Here is a 15,596-nt window from a genome sequence, read left to right as displayed (position 1 = left end):
AAGTGAAAAAAGGCGGCAAAGAATAGGAGTAAGTTCAGGAGCACAGGTTTTGAGAACAAGTGGAGAAATACCATCAAGACCTGGAGCTTTCTTAGCATCAAGATTCGTCAAAATCCTTCTGACATCCTTTGGACGGAAGACCACAGGAGGTATTGAAAGGAGCGTGTTGGGAATGGTGGGAGGTGTTTTACCAAGATCATTAATACATGAGTTGGAAGAAAAATGGGATGTTAGCAGGTCAGCTTTATCCTTGGCTGAAGTGACAAGAACCATCTGGTTTGGACAGAGGTGGGAGCAGAGATGGGCAAAAGTTGTGGCCAATAGCTTTGGCAAGAGACCAGAATGCTCGGCTACCATTAGGGCAAGAAGCAAGTTTTCTACTCTTAGCCTGTTCAAACTCTAGTTTGGACTGATTAATAACTGCTTTACAATTGTTGCAAGCTTTGGTGTAGGCAGAAAATGAAACTGAAGAATTGGAAACAAGCCAATTACGATATGCAACATTCTTCTCTTGAACAGCCTTAGCACATTTATTGGAAAACCAAGGTTTAGATAAAGGACGAGATTTTAAAGTGTTTTGTGGGATAAAGGATTCCATTCCTGCAAGAATAATTTCACTGACACGATCTGAGCAAACGCTGACATCAGAAGTTTTGAAACAGTAATCCGTCCGACCAAGGAAAAGAAGAAAAGAAATCTTGCAGGTCATCCCATTTTGCATTCTTGTAATGCCAAACAACACGAGGTTGGGAAGAGCCATGAGATAAAGGCTCCATTGGAGAAGAGACAATCACCAAGTTGTGATTTGAATTGCCTAAAAGACCTCTCACGTCAACCGTGTACTTAGAAGTTTTGTTTGTGAGAAAAAGATCAAGCGTGTTGGCTGTATGATTGGGATTGTCCGGTATTCTTATAGGTAAATGAACAATCTGTGCAAGGTCATTAGTAATTGCATAAACATCAGCATCTCGACCAGCTGGGCCGGTGTGACTAGAAAACGGAAGCCAGCTGGAGTTGTGAACATTAAAATCACCAAGGAAAATTACGTCACTGTTAGGATAGTTGGACTAGAGAAAGTGAAGTTGCAAAGAGAGGAAGTCAAAGAGCTCCAAGTGATTAGTGGAGTTGGGAGAACGGTAGAGACAACAGATGAATTTGACACAATGAGGTGGAGAGATTTTAAGCCAGAGAAGCTCGAAGAGAGGAGATTCCAAATTGCCAAGTCTCTGACAGGGAATATCAGAATGGACATATGCACAAGTACCACCTTTGAGGCGAAAGGAATCATACAGCGAATAATTTGGGCATCTGAGATGAGCAGTAGTTGAATCAACTGATAACTGGGATTCTGTCAGAAAAAGTACATAGGTTTGGCAGACTGCAAGTGGAAATGGACGCCGTTGAGATTAGAATTGAGACCACGTATATTTGTGAAATGATCTAGGAAGTGTTTGGAAGGTTTAGATCTTTTCGCAGATAAGCTTACTCTATTAGTTTGACAATTCATGGTGTATTCAATAGTAAAAAAAGTGGATGGGAGATGCTGTTACGAAGTAATGAAATTTTTGGATATAGCGTACATGTGGTAAGAATATACCCAGATCCTTGACATAACGTGGCCTCGACAATGCCCCCTGCATCTGCATACGCACTACTCAGACTCCCTCCAGTCACTATCTGGCAGAGTAGAGGTAGCAAGATTATACAATTGCATGATCCGGAAGCCTCCTAGAGAGTTGCCAATAGGTTCAGTCTGGTGTACTAACTAGTGGCCGGCCTGCAAACACTGTTTTAGAGCTGTATCCTCGAAAGGTAAGTATTGGATCTCGCCATGATATTCGTCATAACCTCAAAACTCATCAATCATACTGCATGATGGAAGAGATTTTACTGGGTATACTTCAAAAAAACTGCAGCAACTTGTCTTTCACCTGTCGAAATACCAGAAGCAACATATTTATATGTTATTAACAACCAGCCAATAAAACACCACAAAGACACTAAAATTGTTATTACTAGAGATTTGGAAAAAATAAAATCTGCACCATATTTGTCCTATTCCATTGACAGACAAAATGAACAATCACTGCCTAACAGTCTTCCAAAATCATTTTAGCATTAGCAGAGGCATATGATGCAAGAAAGCAAGTTTATATAGCATCAACCAAAAAAAAAAAAAAAAACCTCATTTCACCCATCCATTAACGCCGAATGTTTATCTATTGTGCTTTGAATTTATTTAAGCTGTCAACTTCTACAACGACAGATGGAAGTTTGTTCTGGCAATCAACCACCTGCACTGACTAAAGGTAAATTTCCACACATCTATTCTACAACTGACTTTCCCCAATTTGAATTTATGTCCCCTCAGGCAACTAATCTCGGCAAGAGAAAGAAACCCATCAGCAATGAGCTTGCTCAAACCATTCAAACCCTTATACACCTCAATCATATCACCTCACAGGTGCCTAGTCTCCAGACACTGCAATTTGCAAAACTTAAGCCTTTCTTCATAAAAGTAACCCTTCATTCCATTCACCAATCTCATTGCCCTTCTCTGTACTCATTCAAGCAGCTCTACATCCTTCCTAAAATGAGGCCTCCAGACCTGTATACAGTACTCAAAGTGTGGCCTGACCATTGCCTTATACAAGGGAATAACAACCTCCTTATCCCTGCTAGAAAAATTCCTGTATATCATTGACACAACACCACGAGCACTTCTTGCAGACTGTCTGCACTGCTCGGAAAACTTCATATCTGACTGCACAATTATCTCCAGGTCTTTTTCATTCTCTACCACCCTGAGTGTAGTACCACACAGTTGATATGTTACTCTGGGGTTACTGCGACCCATATGCAGTACTTTACATTTGTCAATGTTAAACTTCAGTTGCCACCTCTCAGCCCATCTGCTCAACTTTTCTAGATCCTGTTGCAGTAGCATACTGTCATTAGTGTCATTAACAACCCTGCCAACCTTCATAACGTCTGTAAACTTGGACATTAAGCTTCATCAATATCACTGATAAATACAGAAAACAACAATAGGCCCAACACGAACCCCTGGGGACACCACTAATAACATTAGTTCACGAAGAGCAGCATCCATTGATTACCAATCTGTCTTCCCCCACTCAATCATTCCTTTATCCATAGCAGCAGCTTACTCATAATGACATACTGCTACAACTTGTACAGTAGTTTTCATTTTCATCCATTCAAGGCCTTATACACCTCAATCAGGTCGCCTCGGAGGTGCCTAGTCTCAAAAAGCTACAATTTGCAGAACTTAAGCCTTTCTTCATAAGAGCACCCCTTTGTTACTTTTACCAGTCTTGTTGCCCTTCTCTGTACTCATTCTAGCAACTCAACATCCTTCTTAAAATGAAGCTTCCAGACCTGTATGCAGTACTCAAGGTATGGCCTGACCATTGCCTTATACAAGGGGATAATCACCTCCTTATCCCTTCTCATCAGTGACAAGACCCCATGACCCTACTTTGGCAGCCTGTCTGCACTGCTCAGAAAGCTTCATATCTCACTGCCCAGGTCTCTTTCATTCTCCACTACCCTGAGTGCGGCTCCACATAGTTAGTACATTGCTCTGGGGTTACTGCTACCCATATGCAGTACTTTGCATTTGTCAATGTTAAACTTCAGTTGCCCAACTTTTCCAGATGCTGTTGCAGCAGCATACTGTCATTACTGTTATTAACAACACTGCCAAACTTTGTATCATCTGCAAACATTGACATTAAGCTTGATATACTTTCATCAATATCATTGATAAATATACAAAACAACAATGGGCCCAACACTGAACCCTGAGGGACACCACTAATAACATTAGTCCACGTAGAGCAGTATCCATTGATTACCACTATGTCTTCTCCCACTCAACCATCCTTTTTATACATTGTAGCAACTTGCCTTAATGCCATACTTCTCCAATTTGTACGGTACTCTTCCGTGTGCAACAGTATCAAAAGCTTTCCTGAAATTCAAGTATATGATATCAAAATTATTTTTTGCATCCAGTTCTTTTGTGACCACATCATAGCATCCAATCAAATTGGTCAGACAAGACTTCCCCTTGACAAACCCATGCTGTGTCTGAATTATTACTGGCACTGTAAAAATGAGATGTAATACTTAACTTAGGATTAGATTTTAATATCAGAACTTAGAAGTCTACAGATATTGTTCTATGTTCTTTCCTTCACTTGAGTTGACATTCTGAAAACGGAGGACTGCGTGCGACACAGTTTCGTATGGCATCTCATTGGGGATGTTGGCTACATGCTGTTTAATGTTTGCTTTCAAATTGACAAGCATCTCTATGCCCCACGGTCTTTCAGGTATCCCCATAGTCAGAAATCACAGGGATTGAGATCTGCTGATTGGGTTGGCCAGAACTGCAGTTTCTAGAAATGATGTGATCATTTACAAATGTTGAAAGCAGCAGGTCTTTCACTTGTCGACCAGTGTTGGGTGGGGGGGCACCATCTTGCATGAATGCTACGGTCTGCGAGCATTGCCTTTCTTGCATAGCAGGAATAATGTGATCTCTTAGAAGAGCACAGTACCGTGCACTAGTTACCATACACCTGATGGAGCCATGAGGTGTAGACTCTTCAAAGAAAAATAGTCCGATTATTAAATCTGCAATCTGTGAACCACACCATACTGTAACGTATGGACTTTGTAATGGTCTTTCATGCAGAGTAGACCGATGAGAAGTTCCCCATATTCGGCAGTTTTGTGCATTTACAGCCCCATGAAGAGTGAAATTACTTCATCAGACCACAAGATCATTCAAGCCCATGTATCTTCAAGTACCATATGAGCAAAGTCAATTCATTGTTGCTGATCACAAGACTTTAGTGCTTGCATTACATGAACCGTGTACGGGAACCAGTCTAAAATTATTCAAAGCACTTTATGTACAGTAGACCAAGGAAGGTTCAAGTCACTTGACACACCTCTGGCCCTACTGACTGGTAGTGTTTTGCATTCTGACCTGGAGGCCATTGCAACCACCACTTCATCCACTACCTCCGTTCCGATATGTGGTAGTCCCCTGCCTGGAATTACACCTAACTCCACAGTCGCTTCAAATTTCTTTATTAGTTTTCAAAGCCCCACTGACACCAAAGGTCCCTTATGCAAACCTTTAAGTTTCCGATTTTCACGTAGTGCTGCATTAGCGTTACTATTATTCTGATAGAACAGTTTTACTAAAAAAGCACATTACTTTTTTGTAAGAGCCATAATATTTATTGACAGTGCCGTTGACCTTTATGCTTTTATCTAAGAGGATTTCATTTGCATAAGCAGCATGTCTCCAAGTAAATGACAGTTTTTACATATGTGCAACGCTGTTTCCCCTGGTGGTAGAAATGTGAACTAATTTTTTTTTCTTCTATAGATCGCTTCCCCATAACCTAAATGACATACCCATTGATTTTCATAGTTCTAACTCTAACCGTTTTGACACTAGGGTCTCCTGAATAGGGAAATTTATTTTATAACCACCAGATATATAAACGCAGCTAGAAAAGGCGGTAAGCAAACCTTTAGCCATAATTATGAGCACAAATTTTGATTCATGGGCTGCCCCCACAAAGCCTGGAGATGTGCAATTCACAATATCCCCAATTCACAAAGGAGATTAAAAGGTGACATGAGTAATTACAGACCTGTTAGCTTAACTGTTCCAGGAAAACAATGGAGTCTCTGTATTGCAGGACCATCTAGACATGAATAGAATTATACTGTAGTCACAGCATGGATTTGTTAAGTGGCGGTCTTGTCTGACTTGGATACCATGATGTGGTAACAAAGGAACTGGATATAAAAAATAATTCTGATATTTCTGATATACTTAGATTTCAGGAAATCCAAGTATATGATATCTTTTCATACTGTTGCACATAAAAGAGTGCTATATAATTTGGAGCAATGTTGCATTAATGGCAAGTTATTGCTTGAGTGGGAGAAGATAGAGTGGTTATCAATGGGCACTGCTCTTTGTGGACTAATGTTATTAGGGAGTCTCCAAGGTTCAGTGCTGAATCCAATGTTGTTTTCAATATTTATTAATGATATGGATGAGAGTAATCAGGCTTAATCAGTAAAAAGTAATCAGGGCCTCACCATAGAGGGATACTCACATGGCCTCTGTAATTTAAAATTTTTAAAGCGATCTTTGTATTGCAATGTTTGTGTTTAAACAGATTGGTAAAAATAATTGTTTTTTTCTGATTATATTTATATATGCAAGTTTTTTCTTTTTGGACTCTGGACCTCTGGTATCTTTAAGGGGGCCCCATAAGAGTTTAGCGCTTCAGGCCCCAAGAAGTGCAAGTACGGTCCTGGTAATCAAGGTAAGCTACTGCAACAAGATCTATAAAAATTAGGCAAACTGGCTGAGATATGGCAGTTGAAGTTCAATGAAGTTTAACATTGACAAATGCAAGGTACTGCATATGAGTATCAATAATCCCAGCTTAACATACCAACTGTGTGGTAATACACTGAGCACAAAGGAAAATGAAAAAGATCTGGGAGTAATTGTGCAGTCAAATATGAAGTTCTCTGAGCAATGCAGGTAGGCTGCAAGGCCAGCTCATGGGGTTTTTTCAATGATGCACAGGAACTTTGCTAGCAGGGAGGAGGTGATTATCCCTTCATACAAAGCCATGGTTATGCTGCATCTTGAGTACTGTATACAGGTTTGGAGTTCTTATTTTAGGAAGGATGTAGATCTGCTGGAATAGGTGCAGAGAAGGACAATGAGATTGGCGAAGAGAACAAAAGGGTAGTCATCAAGAAAAGCTTCGCTTCTGCAAACTGCAACATCTGAAGACTAGGCACCTGCAAGATCTGATTGATGTGTTTAAAGCTTTGAATGGATTGAGTAAGCTCAGCATTGATAGTATTCTTCCTCTTGCTGAGACTACACATGAGGGGGCATAAATTCGAACTGAGGAAGGATGGTGGGTGGGTAGCTGTGTGTAGGTCTGCCTTCAGCCAGCGGGTAGTTGACCGTTGAAACAAACTTTCAACTGTCGTTGTGCAAATGAGTACTTTGAATAAATTCAAAGTACTAGACATATTTTTGGAGGGAATGGATGAGTAAAGCGGCTACTTTTTTTTCCCCGCTGATACTCTATAAGCTCGCTTTCTTGCATCATTTGCCACTACTAATACTAAACAGAGAGAAAAAAAATATATTAAGAATAAAATAAAATCAATTTTTCAGATGAAATGATATCTATATTGTGTACAAATTTTAAAATTATATAATGCTTTTACACACATATTTGGTCCTTCCTCCCAAACTGGTCATTACAAAAGAGAATTCATAGAAGCACGTAGAGTCAAATTTACAAGAGAGTTCCATGGATATGTTACTAATAAAAACTTATCCATTGGAATGTTAGTGAATTTGGGGCTAAAAGTAGAGGTACCATTTTTTCACCTTCAAATCCAGGTACAAAATGACTTCAAAATAAAGAATATAAAAAATAAGGATATACCATGCTGTATTTCTGGGGAAACAATAATCTAAATATTTTTACACCTAATTGGTAAACAAGCAGGTGTCCTTTTTAAAAATGCATTTATTCTATTAATTTGAATTTATTGAAAGGTTCAGCTCATTTTTTAGATTTCACAAATTGTTTTATATATATTTCATCTTCAAATGATATCCTTGGTTCTTGAGGCTGTCACAGACATTTTCTTATTTTCTTCATTTTCTAAAGTTTATCTTAATTTTCAGTACTTTCTGGAAGCAATAATCAATGATCATTTAAAGCTTCTTATAAAGTATTTAAGGGCAAAGGCCTCATGCTACGAGGTAGAATGACTAATAAATTAATAAATTTAATTAATTAATTTAACTACTTTGGTAGATAGCTATGTTAAAATGATGCATTTGCACTAACCTACATTTTAAAGGTTCTTTTAAATTATTTCTAACTTCACTCACTCAAGAAACTCAGCCAAATGACTGATGGATACTGAACATGAGGAAAGGATACTATGCCGTGGCACATATTAGTTGACAGAATTTATTCTTTAAATTATTCATTGTAAAATGGCATTTTATCATAAACTTGTAGCTTATATAGATTTTATAAATCCAAATAAATGTCTCAAAAATACAAGCACCATCTCATATATTCTGCATTTTTGCTCAGTATCACAAATTGCTATTTTTTATTTTCATTTCGTGAATCATAAAATCTAAAAATTCATACCATCACATTTGCACCTGTTTTGGTGTAGTACGGCAAAACCAGTACAAATGTGATGCTTTACTTTTGGGAGACTAGGACAAGCCTCTGAAATAAGTTAAAAAAAAAAAAAAAAAAACATTCAAACAGTTAAATGAAGTCCATTTTTTCTGAAAACAGTATATATCTTTGCCAGAAGTAAAGAATAAAAAATAACAAACAAGGAAAGAAAAATCAAGAAGCGCAGAGAAAGAAATCTGTTTATGAAAGTTGAATTCTTTACAATAAAAAAATTACAATAAAAATCAAATTCCAAACAGTATAAGAAAAAAAAAAGTAGAAGGAAAATAACTGTCTGCCATGCCTTTATTTTTAATAAACTGTAAATGATAGAAAAGACATACAGAGAAATTTTAGAACAAAATGCATAAACACATTTTCTTCAAGACAAAAAATAACTCAAGTTATATTAATTCCTTGTACACAAATTACTGGAGTACATTTTTCAAAAACTGCATCATGGTCATAGCTTAATTAAAAAAAAAAAAAAAAAAAGTGTAAAATATTTTATACTGTATATACAGTAAAATAACACCCTATATTTATTATAATTAAAATACAGTAAAACCTCTCTAAAGCAGACACCAAGAAACACCAGATCAGAAGAAAGTGTTCGCTACAAGCTGTCCACTTTTCAGAAGTCAGTGAAGCTAGTTTCAATAGCAGGAAAAAATGAAATTTACTGTAATTGGTTGCTTACCCAGGATTTTTTAAACGATTATCACTGTATATTCATGTTTAAATTAATTATCTGTTAGTAAATTACACTTAACTTTAAAAAAATCAAATTTTATTAAAAAAAAATACGAGACCCCTCTAAATAGGACACCATTGAGTCACTTACTAGTTTTAGTTCTGTATTCATTATTTTTGCTCACACAAAATTCTTTTAATGTAATAGGTTACCCCCACCCCTTTTTAAGTTTCTGCATATGCCTGCCACAAACAGCAAGAAATACTGTTCCTTAAAAAATTACCACACAATCAATATAATGCATAGAAAAATTTCAAAGAGTATTCCAGCTGAAAAACCCATGAACAAACTTTGATAAGATCTTCATATGTAGCAGATGAAAAATCTGCACACATAAACTTTGATAAAATCTTCATATGTAGCTTCTCAAAGGGCTGCCATCTCTCTTTGCTGAGTGAAAGCAGAATGTGTCAGTATGGGAAAATTGTGATCATCCCTCAGTTAAAAAGCTGGATTCTTGCTAAAGCAGTTATGAAAGTAACGCCAAACATCACATAGCATTTTTGTCAAAGTATAGCAAAAATCAAACTCTAACATGGGGCTAAATAATATGGTGATAATTGAGAAGTGGGAGAAAAGATGCTTTTAAAGCTAAAAGGAAATAAGATGCTTCAGGCAGACAGGATCTATCCAATTATATCAAGAGAGGCAGTAAAAGAGGTAAAGAAAACCTTTATCCATAATTATAAGCACATTATTGAACTTAAGGGGGATCCCTATGATTAGATGATGTGCAAATGTCTCTCCAACACACAAATAGGAATTGAATGTCTTGTCAACACACAAATAGGAATTGAATGTGCAAATGTCTCTCCAACACACAAATAGGCCTTCTGTTACAAGAAAAATAGTGGAGTTGCTAGTTAAAGAAATAATGCAGTTATACAGCAATCACAGAATGGATTTCTTAAGGGGAGATACGTATATTGTCTGATCAATCTGAGTGGATATTATAACACAGTAACAAAAGAGTTAGATACAAAAAAATAATTTTGACAACATATATTTCAATTCCAGAAAAGCTTCTGATATATTTTGAAAAAATGCTATACAAATTGGAGCGGGGGGGGGGTGCACACTTGGAACATGAAAAAGGGATGGTTGAGTGGGAGAAGACAAGTGAGTGATTATCAATGGGTACTACTCTTCTTAAACAAAAGTTATTAGTGGAATCCCTCAGAGTTCAATACTGGGCCAATTATTGTTTTCAATATTTATTAATGATACTGATGAAGGCATATCAGACAATGTCTAAGTTTGCAGATGAGATAAACAGTGGCAGGGTGGTTACTAACAGCAATCAGCAATGCTACTACAACAGTATGTAGAAATTTAAATGGAGTTACCAAGAACTGACAATTGAAGTTTAACACCGACAAAGGCAAGGTAATTGTGCAGTCGGACATGAAATTCTCTGAGCAGCGCAGATATGCTGTCAGGACAGCTCGTGGGGTTTTGTCAATGATATACAGAAACTTTGCTAGCAGAGATAAGGAGATGATTATCCCTTTGTAGAAGGCCATGGTTAGACCACATCTTGAGTACTGTATACAGGTCTGGATGCATCACTTCAGGAAGGATGTAGATCTGCTGGAACTATTGCAGAAAAAGTGTAACCAGACTGCTGAAGGAAAAAAGGTGCTCTTAACAGCACCTTGAGACTAGGCACCTGCGAAGAGATCTGATTGAGGTGTTTAAAGCCTTGACTGGATTGGGTAAGCTGAATGTTAATGGTATTCTTCCACTTGCTGAGACTACACACACACACACACACACACACATGAGGTAGCATAAATTCAAGTTGAAGAAGGATCATTGCAGGATAGATGTGCAAAAGTTTGCCTTCAGCCAGCAAGTGGTTGATTGTTGGAATAGGCTGCAATTATTGCGGAAGTGGGCAGTTTGAATATGTTCAAGGGAGAACTAGACAAATTCTTGGAGGGTACGGATGGGTGAAGTGGTTTTTGTTTTTTGGCTGATGCTATATAAACCTGCTTTCTTGCATAATTTGCTATTACTACTACTATACATGGTTAACAGTAAACCTAGAGTAACATACAACTGTAACATACAGTTGTATGTTATTCTAGGATTACTGCTACCCCCCCTCAAGGTAGTTGGAAAAAAAAAAAAAAGTGACGTGCGTAATGGACTAATGTCATACTACTTCTTTCCAACACTGACCAACTGTATTTAAAAACCTTTAATGATAGTGAATCCCTCTTTACAAAAGTTTTATAAATAAAAAAATACAAATACTGTACAATTAAAATTTAAAACACTTAAAACTGATATAAATAAAAATTTAGGAAATAAAATATTATTATATTATTAAATATATATGTGTAAATGGCAGCATTTCACACACATATATCTTTCTCAGATCTCCCTAGATATGTGATGATCAGGAAGATCATCTTCCTGATCATCTCATATTAGCATTAGTAGAGGCATATGATGCAAGAAAGCAATCTTATACTGCATCAGCCAAAGGAAAAAAAAAAAAATTTTCCCATTTCTATTCTCTCCAAACGTTTGTCCAGTTCCTCCTTGAATTTCTTTAAGCTGTCAACTTCCACAATGACAGATGGAAGTTTGTTCCAGCTATCAACCATCCACTCACTAAAGACAAATTACTACACATCTATTCTACAACTGTCTTTCTTAATTTGAATTTATGCCCTCTCAGGTTTGTAATCTGAGAAAAGAATTCCAACAGCATTGAGCTTGCTCAACCATTCATGGTCTTATACACCTCAATCAGATCACCTTGCAGGTGCTTAGTCTCCAGATGCTGCAGTTTGCAGAACTTAAGCTTTTCTTGGTAAGAGCACCCTTTTGTTCCACTCACCAATCTTGTCACCTTTCTCTGCACTCATTCTAGCAGCTCTACATCTTTCCTAAAATGAGGCCTCCAGACCTGTGCAGTACTCAAGGTGTGGCCTGACCATTGCCTTATACAAAGGGATAATCACCTCCTTATCCCAGCTAGCAAAATTCCTGTATATCATTGACAAGACCTCATGACCTGCTCTGGCAGCCTGTTTGCACTGCTCAGAAAACTTCATATCTGATTACATAATTAACCCACATCTTTTTCATTCTACACTACCCTCAGTGTAGTACCACATAGTCGGTACATTTTTCTCTGGGGTTACTGCTACCCGTATGCAGTACTTTACATTTGTCAATGTAACTTCAGTTGTCACTTCTCAGCCCAAATTTCCTAGATCCTAGTACTGTACTTTACAGTACTTTTCTAGTACTGTAAACTGGTGTTTTACCGATTTTGCTAGTACAGTATTCTCATTTCTTTAATAAAGGCCTCAAATTCTGGTTATTTCTCAAAATTGGTAGAAGTATTTGTTATTGACTACTGTTTTATCAAAATAAAAATCACATAATATATGCAAAGTATTTATTTATTTTTGTCATTAACTTTTTAAGGATTCAAGTTACATTAACAATCATTATAATTCTGAATAAATGTAATATTTTATTTAATAAAAACGGTAACTGGTGAATTTTGAATTTACTCATCCTAGTAACTTCCTGGTTACTGTTATACTCATGTGGGAAGGCGACAAAATTCTGTTTGATTCTTACACAGTTGAAGCGAAGCATGCAACAGATATGGTAAATAACAATAACCTGAATGCATAATGATATTGTTATTACAATTACATACTTTAAATATATTGAAACAGCTCAAAGAATAACATAATAAAAATCGATTGCCGGTTGTCATAATCATGGTTCTAGCTGATCAGTGTTCGTTATCTGATTTACTTATTATTGCAGTATGTGGACTGCGATAACAAAGTCAAATTACGCCTTGTGAAATTTATACAGCTACATTGTGTAAACAACATGAGGGTACACGACATTACTAGGGTTACCTAGTGTTAAAAAAATTAACAAAAGTTTAAAACTAACGTTATTAAAGTCAGTTTAAAATTTTAATCTTATTATGATGTATGGGAGTTTATGATTCTTCGTGAATGATTAATTTCCTATGATAAAGAACTGTTCAGATAACTGGGGAAAAAAAAGACAGCAAGTTTGCAGCAGTGTCATTCATTCTTGGTTAAAAGTTAATTAAATACTTGTTTAGCCTCAAGTACCATGGCGTCTCTCTCTCTTGCCACCCTACACACCAATGCCAGTTACCATGCTGAACGACACAGGTCACCCTAGTACGGGACATAAAAATGCGCAGACTTGTATGGCACAAATTTGCAAGCAGTGCGAACATGTACAGCGACTTACCGTTTCTGAGTTCGTGGGTGACGGTGCGTGCGCTGTGGGACGGTCCAACGCCCGCTTCTGATGACTCCATGGGTACTCCAATGTTTTGTTAGACGCTCAGGTGGTCGTACGCCTGACCCCTTTCCACCATAGTCCTGCAAAAGTTCACAAAGTATTTTTTGCAAAGTGAGTTATTTTTGCACTACTGCCATCTGGTAGTGGCGTAAAGAGTAAACTGTCGAGCCCAAAGTGACCTTCCAGCTAGGGAGTCGGTTATGTCGCAGATTTTTGGTTTCGATGAGCAAACATTCTGCAAAAATAAATGAAGTGCGTTATGAGAGGGGATCAAACACACGCAGGAGGAAGGCTGACAGCATTCTGTTACGAATAGGAGAAAAAAATATGTTTTAAATTGACTTGGTTTATATTTTAAAGTAAAGTGATCTTGATTACTGCGCTCTTCAGCAATAATATTTTGTCATTTGATCAAAGTAAAATAAAAATAACTATGTAATCGCTAACGATTAAAATGGTGATTAAAATGATTAACATTAGTGACGCAGCTAGGAGAGGTGGAGGCTTCATTCCCTAATGTACAGATTGTGTGTGTGCGCACGCGCACGCACATATATCCTACTTTTATGTATATATTAAGTGCAATAGCATCATTAACACGCAGCCATTTCTGAATAAACAGAATATTTATACGGCGGCATCGTTTTAAGTTATATCTCATATAGGCTTATCTCTTATAGGCTTTAGCCCTAAATCTTATCCTACTCTTATTTAATACATTTCCATCCATACAGTTACAATTATCATCAAATGCTTCCAGATAGAAGATGAAATGCACAAAGCATAATTTCTTATAGGTTTAGGTAATTAACTATATAATATCAGTAGAGGTAATTAACTATATAATTTCGGTATTAACTATATAATATCGGTTATACTACATACGTAGTTCAAATTTATGGGTAAACTATGGTGTTTCTACACCGATATTTTATATATATATATATATATATAAATGGCTTAAAAGTTTAACATAAAATAAGAAAATAAATAAATATTAAGCTATCATTAGAGGCATCAAAATGCACATCCTCCACATGAAGCCCAGATATATCGGATAATTCAAAATAAAATAAATATTAAGCTATCATTAGAGGCAGCAAAATGCACATCCTCCATATGAAGCCCAGATATACTGGCTTATGTTTTATTTTATTTTGTTTTATTTTGAATTATCGGATATATATATATATATCCGATAATTCTAATGGATATATATATACAGTATATATATATATATATATCCGTTAAGATTCCGCTTTAACAAAAATATTTCCAGGCCACGGACAACGCTCTCGTTATTGGTGCTTTCAAAGTCTTGTTTCAACGAAATAGTTTTAAAAAAATCAGTACAACGAATTATGTTCGTCTACTTATGCCTAAAATATATTGGTTTATAACGAAATCAAAAGTTTATGAGAAAATATTAAATTTATGAGTGTATCCATATTATAAATGCGGTATTGGACACATTCGCATGAAGGAAAAAATAAGTTATAAGAGATGTAGCAATCTAGTACATCCTCTACTGTATTTTCAAGCTTTTTTATTGATTACCCTCAAATAATTAATTAAACTCTCTCTCCCTCCCTGCGGTATGTAAAAAACAAAAAGTATGCAGCAATTAACTTAATAACATGCATAAAAAACTGCAAAAAAGAACAAGACAAGCGAATGTATGGTACGCAATAGTACATATGCGGTGCGAACTTTTCTCTTTAAAAAAATGAAGTGTTCTTATCGTATTTCCAACCTCCCCCCCCCGCCAGCACAAAGGGATTTTTTTAAACGCTTAAATCCAAGAAACCGTACGAAATTCAGATAAGAAACCATAGCAAAATAAGCCTCTCTTGATTTCAATTTTCACGTTTTTCATTTTTCATGTTTTTCGCTGGAAAATTTTCCAAAAACATTCCAGTAAACGGTTCAACTCGGTAGTTTTTGTTTTATTAAAAAAAAAAAAAAAAAAGAATCGGTAATCTAGTTAAACTAATGCGATCTGTGCCCACAAATTTTCTAGTCGAACTTTCATATTAATGCACAAAAAAAAAAAGGAAGAAAAATCGAAAAGGAGATATGAGGCTATAACGAAAGAGGCCTCGTGATTTCAGTCTTCCTAATTAGTTGAAAGATTATTATTATTATTATTATTAATGGCCATATGGTACAAGGAAGCCTGAGGCTTATGCTGCACCAGCCAAAAAAAAAAAAAA

At 36.5% G+C, this 15,596-nt stretch overlaps 1 protein-coding gene across 1 annotated transcript in view; it reads right to left on the bottom strand.

The window, feature by feature from the left end:
• LOC150081915 (ribosomal protein S6 kinase alpha-5-like) overlaps nt 1-13,448 on the bottom strand; it is a 624,627-nt gene extending 611,179 nt beyond the window's left edge. The window contains exon 1 of the mRNA XM_090379821.1: nt 13,330-13,448. Coding sequence (XP_090235947.1) covers nt 13,330-13,399 — 70 coding nt within the window. The 5' untranslated portion in view covers nt 13,400-13,448. The remainder of the gene's footprint in view (nt 1-13,329) is intronic.
• Between the last annotated feature and the right edge of the window lie 2,148 nt (nt 13,449-15,596).

Source organism: Mastigoproctus giganteus, chromosome 8, assembly GCF_048544385.1.
Source record: "Mastigoproctus giganteus isolate SK-2022 chromosome 8, ASM4854438v1, whole genome shotgun sequence".
Lineage (NCBI taxonomy): Eukaryota > Metazoa > Arthropoda > Arachnida > Uropygi > Thelyphonidae > Mastigoproctus > Mastigoproctus giganteus.
The sequence above is the reverse complement of the archived record's forward strand: the minus strand, read 5'-3'. Positions and strand labels throughout refer to the sequence as shown.